Source organism: Diachasma alloeum, unplaced genomic scaffold (genome assembly GCF_001412515.2).
Source record: "Diachasma alloeum isolate Michigan unplaced genomic scaffold, Dall2.0 Dall_scaffold_00858, whole genome shotgun sequence".
In the NCBI taxonomy this organism is placed as follows: Eukaryota; Metazoa; Arthropoda; class Insecta; order Hymenoptera; family Braconidae; genus Diachasma; species Diachasma alloeum.
The window spans coordinates 41,725-52,150 of NW_021680979.1; the positions used below are offsets into that span (position 1 = coordinate 41,725).

Sequence of the window (10,426 nt, forward strand, 5' to 3'; positions counted from 1 at the left end):
CTGGAATTGAGAGACAATGGCTGTTCAAAGAAAATACTGGAGTGTGGGGGGAGCGCTCGAGGGACGGGAAAATAATATGGGGAGGAATGCGACTGTAACGATGAGTGCAACGGTAACGGGAGTCTACTGAATTGGGGTGAGACCCACAACTAATGATTTTCGGGTGATGCCCATAGTGATCATATCATAAAATATTCTAGAATCTACGTGAAATACTTAAATAATATAAATAAGGAGGTAGTTAAATACTGGGATATACAACACCCCCTTTCCCATCCAAGAAATTGTAAGACGTAAGAGTTTATCGTATAGACTAATATCATCTACAATGTTATTTTTTTATAAAATATTTAAGGATGTCTGATATGTAAGAATGTCTAAGAATGATCAAAAGTACTCATTGTGAAGAATCTTTGCACCAACGTAGAATCTCCGTTTTGTAGTTGACTGGGCACCGCTAGAGAGCGCAAGATCTCGAAACTTTCCTTAAGTCAAAATGTGGGAAAGAATGCATAAGGATTCACTCACTAGCGCTCTTTCTGTCACGGAAAAAATTGTGTATTATATATCTGTTTAAAATCTGGCCTAAATTTGGGTTAGATTGTCCCCCGTCCCCATCGGCAATCCTCGACCATTGGCGAGTACGCACGAAGACGTTTGTGCGTGCCGAGATAGTCGGTACATCATCGAATCTCATCAGGAACGAATCATAGAAAATTATCCGGGCGCACATCGGCGCAATCATTGGGCATCTCATGGGTCAATTATCGAAAGTCATCATAAATCATCGGGAACTTATCGTTATATTTGTGTTTGTACAGTCCACTCCAGTACCTCAAGTATTTATTTGAACCTCATCCGGTATAATTTTCAGTGCAATTTATCGTTTTAAATACAGTGACAATCAACGAAACTCATCTTAATTTATTCTCCGGCAAACCATCCCACTTCACTTTCCCTCCCGACCTCCCTATCATCAAAATTCCATAAGATTTTTAACAATATCCTTTCTTGAAATTTCGGATTGAATTATTTTCTATATGATATTCATTAAATTTGGACCAATTTGTAATGGTTGTTCCAAAGAAAAAAAAAACTGATCATTTGAGATGAAGAAAAAGAGAAAAAGTTGAATATGCCATTTTCGTCCAGCGAATACAATGTGGACATCGGTTGAACGTCAGACGTTCTTCCAGAATATAGCAGGAAAACGTTGTCCAGACAAAATGTCAACGTCGGGCTGCCGTCAAAAGTTTCCTCATACAATGATCAAATTAGTTCTCATCGACGCTCAACCGACTTCCGTAAGCCATAATATAGATACCTTCTATATAATATCATGGCCGACTTCCGTAAGCCATGACATATTACGGACGTGCAAAAATGCAATGTGAGAACGTCGTTATGACGTCCATTTACCAGGTCTATATTGCGTCCATAATTCGTGCAATTCGCCCATCAGTTAACTGAATAGATGTGATGCATATCCATTCATTTCATTTTTATAACTTAATTTCCGTACAAAAGGTATCAGGTATAATAAAACCATTCTCCTCCATCATATTCATGGTAAACCTTGTACACATCTATTTATCTCTTTTTATACTCTTTCTCTTGTTTAGAACATGATTTATACACCGACTATTCGCTCAATAAATTTCTATGATAATTATTATTAATAAAAATATAATCAAACAATGATTTCTGGAGAGGAAAAACGTTACAGAGGATTGGTTGGGCGAATGAAGTATTCAAGAGCGTTCGACTAGATGAAAAGAAACTAAATTATGTACATTTCACATATAACAATTAAAAATTGAACGATTAAGACATAGTAATGAAACAGTCTCTTATTCTTCTTGTATAATTGTTACTTCTTTTAGTTTGCTTTGTGTAACGATAGGATGAATTTGTTATTAGCACAATTCCTCGCACATTTATCTCAAAATATATAAAATACGAGTTTTTTCAGGGCTAATTGCAATCCAATGCCCAAGGTACTTGCTGCGCTATCTTTTTTTTCTAATTTGTTTTTTCATTCTTGTTATCTCCTTATTCACATTGAATCTCTCAAAACTCTCTTGACAATAATTAATTTTTTTGTTACTTTGGTACATTGAACTAACTAAATTATTGTTCTCTATTACGATGCCGTCTCTTTGGCGCGATGACAGTGCAATTTTTATATTTAGAATAAAGAGTTTTAGAATTTTAAAAATGCATGTAGGACAAAATGCTTTAGGTATAAGTATCAAGTTTAATTTTTGCATGACAATGCATATTTAATAGACTAGAAAAATAATTTCAATCGTTTGGTTGTCCATTTATCTCACCCTTGAATTTAATTAGTTCTGTGAAAGATTTTGGTTAACTGTCATCGGCAATTGAGATTCGGCTACTTTCGGTGGTGAATTTTTTTCGGATTTAGTTGATTAGAGGACTCGGTACAGGCCATCAATTAAATATTGTTGTTTTGAGTTGAGGGAACGTTACTGTGAATATTTCGGCGCTTATTGTGCTTTGGTGCACCCGAAGAAAGATTCATTCATTGTTAATGTTTCACATATTACAAAAATAATAGAAAATTGTAGCTCATCCGTTTGAAAATTCAATTCGAGTTCTATAGCAAAGTCCATTAGTTTTTCGCCGATTCTATTGAATAATTCTGCAGATTCACAGCGCTTTTTTTTCAATGGAAACTTTTAATACAAAATATCTATTAGGAAAAATCAACTTATTCTCGCGCGCAGTTCTGCAAGTAAAGAAAAACAGAAAATTGAAGCCTGGGAATTTCTATAGAAGCAATCTCAACAAAATAAGTTATCTAAAAAGATCAAAATCTACTGATTTTTTTCATAAAATATTCTCTATTGAGCAGTTTGAAATCTTCAACTTTTGACAATCAGTTAAAAAAGATAAAAAAGTAATCATCTAAGACCGAAACTTGAGATTAAATATGAAAAAAAATCTATGCAAGGTCTCTATGCTAAAAAAAATTAAATACAAGTTTCTGGCGGATATTCTACGTTTTTCTGTGAATTGTTTTCGTACGTGTTGTTAACTATTAAGAATGGACAGTTGAATATGACAGTCAATTCAACTTCAACTTATTTACAGCTACCCACAAAAATGTTAACATCGCGATTTAACGCGAAGTGTGAACTTCGCAATGTCTCCCGAAGATCGCCGATATTTGGAAATGCCCCATACAAATGTGGCTTCCACCGTCTCACTCCTGGAGACAAGTTTAAACAATTTCAAAAAAGCATGGACAGCATGGACTATTTGTTAATAGTCGACGAGTTTACAGAAGAGAGTTTTTTCAAATGCACCGTTTGTCAATAGTCAACAGATCATGAATAGATGTAATAAGAACTCCATTCGCATACGAATTATTCACCTCTCATTCAAGTATTCACCTATCAGTACATGGATATTACTAATAATAAGAAACAAGGAGTGCAAGCGTTGAACAGAATCGTTAACTATGAATGAAACTTTTTATCAGTGTTCATTCCGTTCAATGTCATTTAGTTTTCTAATCAATTGACTTTGATGACGGTATAAATTACCATCAGTTCTACTGTTATAAGTCATGAATTCGTGATGAGTTACAGATAATGACCTTTCGTAAATTATTTTTGGAGGCTGATTTCGAGGTTCGCTGAGAGATTTAGTATAACTCATCGCAGGTTCGACCGTCCATAAGAGCACAGAAAAATAGAGCACTTTAAACTCTCTTTCCTCTTTCCTCTCCAATGTCTCCAGAAATAATGTGAAAGATTTAAGAAATTTAATTACGTTTCCAAACTTAGTTAGTCCACTTCACAAAGAGTTTGTTTTGTTTACTCGCAGCAGATATTGAATTGTTCATGATGACAGATTGTCCTTTTTGTTCTGCTCTTTCGTTCTAATTCCAAGTCTTCGTGTAGATTTCGTCATCAAGAAAAATAATGCCAATGGGTTATTTGTTATGATGAGGATGACCTGAGATAATGCGAGTTCCTCTGAATCAAAAATTAAACTCAGCTCTTGGTTTATTACATACACCGTGAAATCACGATTTGGTTGAAGAATCACATGCCTCCCGGTTTCGGAAGATTCGTGTCGTATGCTCTTATCACGTCGGTCTGCGTCACTGAACCTCCTTCCTCTTGTGAGAATGCAAATCCATCTATTTTGAAAAATGCAACAATTTAAAATGCTTGAAGACACCATTGGTTGAAAGTATTGAATAGAATGAAGGAATTGATCGAGTAAAATTAAACAAGTCTAAACGTTCACTTGAAATTATTTTCCAAATATCTCCTTTGAATCTAAGTCACCTGATCATTTCTTCTAGTAAAACTGACTCTTAAGATGATTCATTAACTAATCAATGAAATTCTGATAAATAGCCAGAGAATCGTTACAGAATATTCAGCGAATATGACGAAATGTTTTTTCAAGCCCATGAAATTTTTCAGAAGACAATACGTGCGAAAATTTTTATTGAACAATCTAGTACATGCATTGGAAGATTCTATCGACCTTTTTTGATAATTCTATTAATGATTATTAACATGAAATATTTTATGCAAAAATTCAATACATTTTGCAATTTCTATAGAGAAGGTGGGACAAAGTGGAATGTTTATCATTGACAACATCTCTGTCAAGAAACAAAGATGTCAAGATTTAAAAGTGGATCACAAACATTCCACTTCGAAATTTTTTTAATAAAAATTCTTTGGCACAGTTTTTTGTTCACGAAAATCCAATAGACCTTCCTAACGAATGCGCCAAGTGTTTCTTTTCAATTTCCACGTTCTTACAGTCTTCTGAAAAATTTATCTGAACCCTCTCGTACTCAGAATATTCCTAGAATAATCAGCAAACCGGTTTCGGCTTTTTGTTTCTCACTACCAAAATCGTCCCTTAATGGCGATTGAAATGTTGAAAATCTTTATTCTATTCAATCAACAACTCTCCTAAATCATAAAAAATGTAGAATTCATGCAGAATTAATTAACAACTTTCAATATATAAATTTTCAATTTTTGCATGTCGTGAAGCGACACTAAGCATTGTGTGTGCAACTGCCAGTGTACAAACAGTATTCATGAAATATAAAATGAAATGTAAAATGTGTAGATTCATGTATAAAATGTAATAAACGTTTTGTAAATATTGCAATCAGTAAAAAAATTACATATGTACAAGGAATTAGACTATCTTTTCGTTGGTTAAACCAATGTTTTCGATGTCTTCTCTCAGTAACATCAGCAGATACTCATTATTCTCAATCTTCAGGGGGCAATTGAACTTACGTGACAGCTCGACCTCGACATTGACTCTCGTCGTGGCGTTAGATCTCCTCATGAAAACACTTTTAACGTTTCTCAGTAGCCTGGCAGTCTCCGTCAATCTGTAAGCCGTGCATTGTGACATATATCTTTAATAAAATGTGCAGAATTGCAAATATCAAAAATTTCGATAATTCTGCGCCTCTTGGATTGACAGCTTCTCAATCCCTTATCTTCAACTCTTGAAAATTCAATGTACTCACATGAGAGGATAATGTAGCAAAATTTTGAATTTAAATGACGGAACGCAAGTTAGCATTTCCCAGCCCTGATTTATGCAATTATCTCAGAGATGAGATGAGATTCTATGAGAAAATGTCGAGGACCTTTTTTCTTTAAAATTTTGTCGGTTGCAAAAAGTCTTGTGACATTTTCTGATGGCTACAGTCATTTCTAAGATAGTTGCATAATAATTAACGAAATGGTCATGATGAGATTATTGCGTTCTGCTATTTCAATGCAAAATTCATATTCTTTCATCAACAATAACTCTGAATCTACTGAGTGAAATCCAAAAAGAGTTCAATTTCGAATTGCATTGTTTGTGCTTCAAATTGTATTTTACCGATATTCCAGTATTTTGGCCTTATTTTTTGTTGAAATCCTTTCCAACGTTTGTGATTAAACTTCAGAGCTTACATTTGAGGTTCATTTAATCTAAGGTTTTCGGACATTTTGTCATGACTTGCTTACTTAAACTTTGAATGTCTCTATTTAAATCTCTGTTTTTAACGACTATAAACTTTTTGATAACAAAAAAAATAAAGTTCGCTTTTAAGAAACATCCGTAAAATGATTCAAAGAGGAAAACTTCTGGAAATTACCATCTTTTTTCATAAATTAGTTGTAAACCATCAACAATAATTCATTTCATGCCAAGAAAATTAAGCTTTCGAATGTTCAAACAATCACTGTCATTTATTGCTAAAAACGGAATGTGTGAATAGCATATTGTGTTATTACTGCGTAAAGTTCCATTTTTTCGTACGCACGTGTAACACATGTTATTTTTTGTGACAGGGTAAACTGTCCCGTAGATGAACGTTTTTTTTAGCAATTGAAAAAAAAATTGATCGAAAAAAAATCACCATCCAGAGGTTAAAAATCACAACAGTTAGCGAAAATTCACATGTCAGTATTTTTTTGCGTAATTTCCTATCCAAAAGTAACTCATCCATCTATAGGGTAGTGTCCACCTACTGGGTAGCTTACCCTACGTGCCGAGTTCACGAGTGCGTAAAACCAATCGCTTTACGTACACTAAACCATAGTAATTTTTTACCAGATGTACTTTAAGTAACGCTGATTATTCATGAATTTTTCCAAATTCTTCTCATACAGTTTAATTGAAAAATTAAATGATTCGAAATTTCAAAATTTCAATATCCTTAAAATGAGAGCAAATTCATTGAATTTTCTCTTTATTCCAGAAGTTATTGAAGATTTATGAATATTCTGCTAGGCTTTTTCCTTAAATAATTTATGTATTATTTGGATCGAAAAAATAATTGAAGAAAAATACACAAAAATTATCAAAAAGTGAGATAAGGAAGAAAGTATGTCATCGCCGTGTTCTATAAAAATGAATAGACAATTACACAGAACAGAATAAATGTTGATGTTTTGTTCATGCAAAGCAATTCATTCGAGTCGAGTGCGCAGTGTAAGCGTCAGAAGCAACAGGTGGAGATAATAAATACGAAACTCTTGCTAAAGAGCCTAGCTAACTGACGGTACTAATTACCAAGGAAAGACTGAGTTATCAAACCTACTAGGATGGGGGGTACTTACACCTCGCGAGGTCGGCGATCGCATGCACAGGCCTGTACGAAGTACGACGACTTTTAAAAGTAACCAAAATACAAACGTCATGTTAACACTTTATTATGAATCAACCTAGAATGTTCGGGCGTCCACGGACCATCTATGATTCTGAGTTAATTCGTCATTTTTATGAATCATTTGTTTCTTATTAAATAGCACACCCTATACATCAATAAAAATATTAGAAAACGATTTAATAATGAAGTGGTATAGGAAACAGAAAATCAATCTAACATCGAGCCTACAGATTATTTTTCTCATATTTCGTGAAGAAACAAGGTAAGAAGAACTCTAATTAAGAAACATCCTTCGTAGAGAATTTTAAAAAATTTTGAGGAAAAATTATTAGGATGAAATTCTTTACCTTTCTCTATTACTTATTGGTTAATGATTAATTATCCCAATAATCAGTAGTTTTATTAAAATTCATCAAAAGATCTATCTTTGTAAAAATCTAGAGGACTGAAAGTCTCTTGATATTTTTTGTTCAACGAAGTTTGCTATCGATTTAAAATCCATAAATCTCTATTTATGACAAAAGACAGAGGAGGCTATGCCTGTACCGCTCGCTTAAGGGAAAAGACAATTTCACATCTTAAGAATAATCGGGCGAGCTGGGAGGATTGGAAAAAAAGCAGCCATTTTTTTCTTTTTTTTTTACGTATTTTTTAAAAAATGAAAAAAGCGTGTGCAAAGTTTCAGACTGCTGGGGAGCATGGTTAATGTATTATGAATTTTTGAAAAAGTGGTCATTTATCCCGTGACCCTAGCGGACTGACTTCAGAGTTGAACTCTTGAATATTTCCATGATTTCAGAGAAAGTTCAGAGTTCGGTCAGAGTTGGGGTTATGTCGGATTCTAGGGGTATCTCTGAACTCTTAATAGTCTTCAGAGTTAAGAGTCCAGTATTTTTATTGTTGATCATTATTTATTTTGTTATGGGGACGGCAGGGGGGGGGGGTTTACATGTGTTCGTTTCTGGGGGGGGTTACATGTTCTCTCTGAACTCTTACCTGCCGTCAGAGTTAAGAGTTCAGTTTTTTTATGTTTAATCATTATTTTTTTATTTCTGGGGTGGGGCGGGGGGGTTTGCATGTGTTCTCTGAATTCTTACCTGCCGCCAGAGTTAACAGTTCAGTTTTTTTTATTGTTGATTATTATTTATTCATTTCTGGGGAGGGGGAGGGTCACATGTGTTCTCTGAACTCTTACCTGCCGTTAGAGTTAAGAGTTCAGTTTTTTTATTGTTAAGAATTATTTATTGATTTCTGGGGAGGGGAGGGGGGGTTTGCGTGTGTTCTATGAACTCTTACCTGCCGCCAGAGTTAAGAGTTCATGTTTTTTATTGTTGATTATTATTTATTTATTTCTGGGGGGAGGGTTACATGTTTTCTCTGAACTTTTACCTGCCGTCAGAGTTAAGAGTTCAGTTTTTTTATTGTTAAGAATTATTTATTGATTTCTGGGGAGGGGAGGGGGGGTTTGCGTGTGTTCTATGAACTCTTACCTGCCGCCAGAGTTAAGAGTTCATGTTTTTTATTGTTGATTATTATTTATTTATTTCTGGGGGGAGGGTTACATGTTTTCTCTGAACTTTTACCTGCCGTCAGAGTTAAGAGTTTAGTTTTTTTATTGTTAATCATTATTTATTGATTTCTGGGGTGGGGCGGGAGGGTTCGCATGTGTTCTCTGAACTCTTACCGGCCGGCAGAGTTGAGTTCAGTATTTTTATTGTTGATTATTATTTATTTATTTCTGGGGGGAGGGTTACATGTTTTCTCTGAACTTTTACCTGCCGTCAGAGTTAAGAGTTTAGTTTTTTTATTGTTAATCATTATTTATTGATTTCTGGGGTGGGGCGGGAGGGTTCGCATGTGTTCTCTGAACTCTTACCGGCCGGCAGAGTTGAGTTCAGTATTTTTATTGTTGATTATTATTTATTTATTTCTGGGGAGGGGAGGGGAGGTTTACATGTGTTCTCTGAACTCTTACCTGCCGTCAGAGTTGAGAGTTCATCTTTTTTATTGTTGTTTATTATTTACTTATTTCTGGGGAGGGGGGTTTACATGTGTTCTCTGAACTCTTACCTGCCGTCAGAGTTGAGAGTTCATCTTTTTTATTGTTGTTTATTATTTACTTATTTCTGGGGAGGGGGGTTTACATGTGTTCTCTGAACTCTTACCTGCCGTCAGAGTTGAGAGTTCATCTTTTTTATTGTTGTTTATTATTTACTTATTTCTGGGGAGGGGGGTTTACATGTGTTCTCTGAACTCTTACCTGCCGTCAGAGTTGAGAGTTCATCTTTTTTATTGTTGTTTATTATTTACTTATTTCTGGGGAGGGGGGTTTACATGTGTTCTCTGAACTCTTACGTGCCGTCAGAGTTAAGAGTTCAGTTTTTTCTTTGTTGATCATTATTTATTTATTTCTGGGGAGGGGCGGAGGGGGGGTGGTTTACATGTGTTCTCTGAACTCTTANATTTTTTTCTGGGGCGGGGAGGGGAGGTTTACTGTGTTCTCTGAACTCTTACCTGCCGTCAGAGTTAAGAAATCAGTATTGGCGTGTTTGGGGCGGATGGGGCGGGTTTTTGGATACAGATAAGAACTGTCAAGGGGTGACCGTACGAGGCTCTCTTGTTCCATTTGACATTCTCGAGGGTTCAGAGTTGAGTTTGGGGATATATGGGGCATTCTCTTTACTTCGACCTTCTTAGAAATGAACATTTTTTAAAAATGATCGTCTATTGTTTTGGTTGAAAATAAACAGTTCGACAGTATGAACCATAGAAATTCCTTACAATACCAATACCAATTCTGGCAATAGCGAAGATTGGACTACATCGCACAGTTCTCTACGGACATCCGGTACGTCGCGGGCCCAGACAACGTCGTGGCAGATGCTCTGTCACGAGTCGAAGCCGTCTCAACCGCTGTCACAATGTAACAGCTCATAGATGCCCAACGCGACGACCAAGGGCTTCAACGGCTACTCCAGCGACCGGACGTGAATCTACGACTGGACCGACTACAACTTCCAGGAATGGACGAACCACTGTACTGTGATGTGTCATCAGGTACAGTGCGCCCATATGTGCCTGGCCAGCTGAGACAACAAGTATTCAATTCGCTGCCTTCAATGGCGCTTCCTGGATGCAGTGGTTCATGGAAACTCGTCACGCAACGCTACGTCTGGCCCAGCATGAACAATGACTGCTCTGAGTGGACCAAACACTGCCTGGAATGCCAGAAAAACAAAG

General features: G+C 35.7%; 1 protein-coding gene across 4 annotated transcripts in view; it reads right to left on the reverse strand.

Moving 5' to 3' along the window:
* Positions 1–1,563: 1,563 nt before the first annotated feature.
* Positions 1,564–10,426, reverse strand: part of LOC107044989 (probable phospholipid-transporting ATPase IA) — a 75,693-nt gene continuing 66,830 nt past the window's right edge. For 2 of the 4 annotated variants that reach the window (XM_015267073.1, XM_015267075.1), the window contains 2 exons: positions 5,310–5,407; positions 3,985–4,174 (listed from right to left, as the gene is read on the reverse strand). In XM_015267073.1, coding sequence (XP_015122559.1) covers positions 4,077–4,174; positions 5,310–5,407 — 196 coding nt within the window. In that variant the 3' untranslated portion in view covers positions 3,985–4,076. Of the gene's footprint in view, positions 4,175–5,309; positions 5,408–10,426 lie in introns of all 4 variants that reach the window. The other 2 variants (XM_015267071.1, XM_015267072.2) reach the window with 1 other exon arrangement.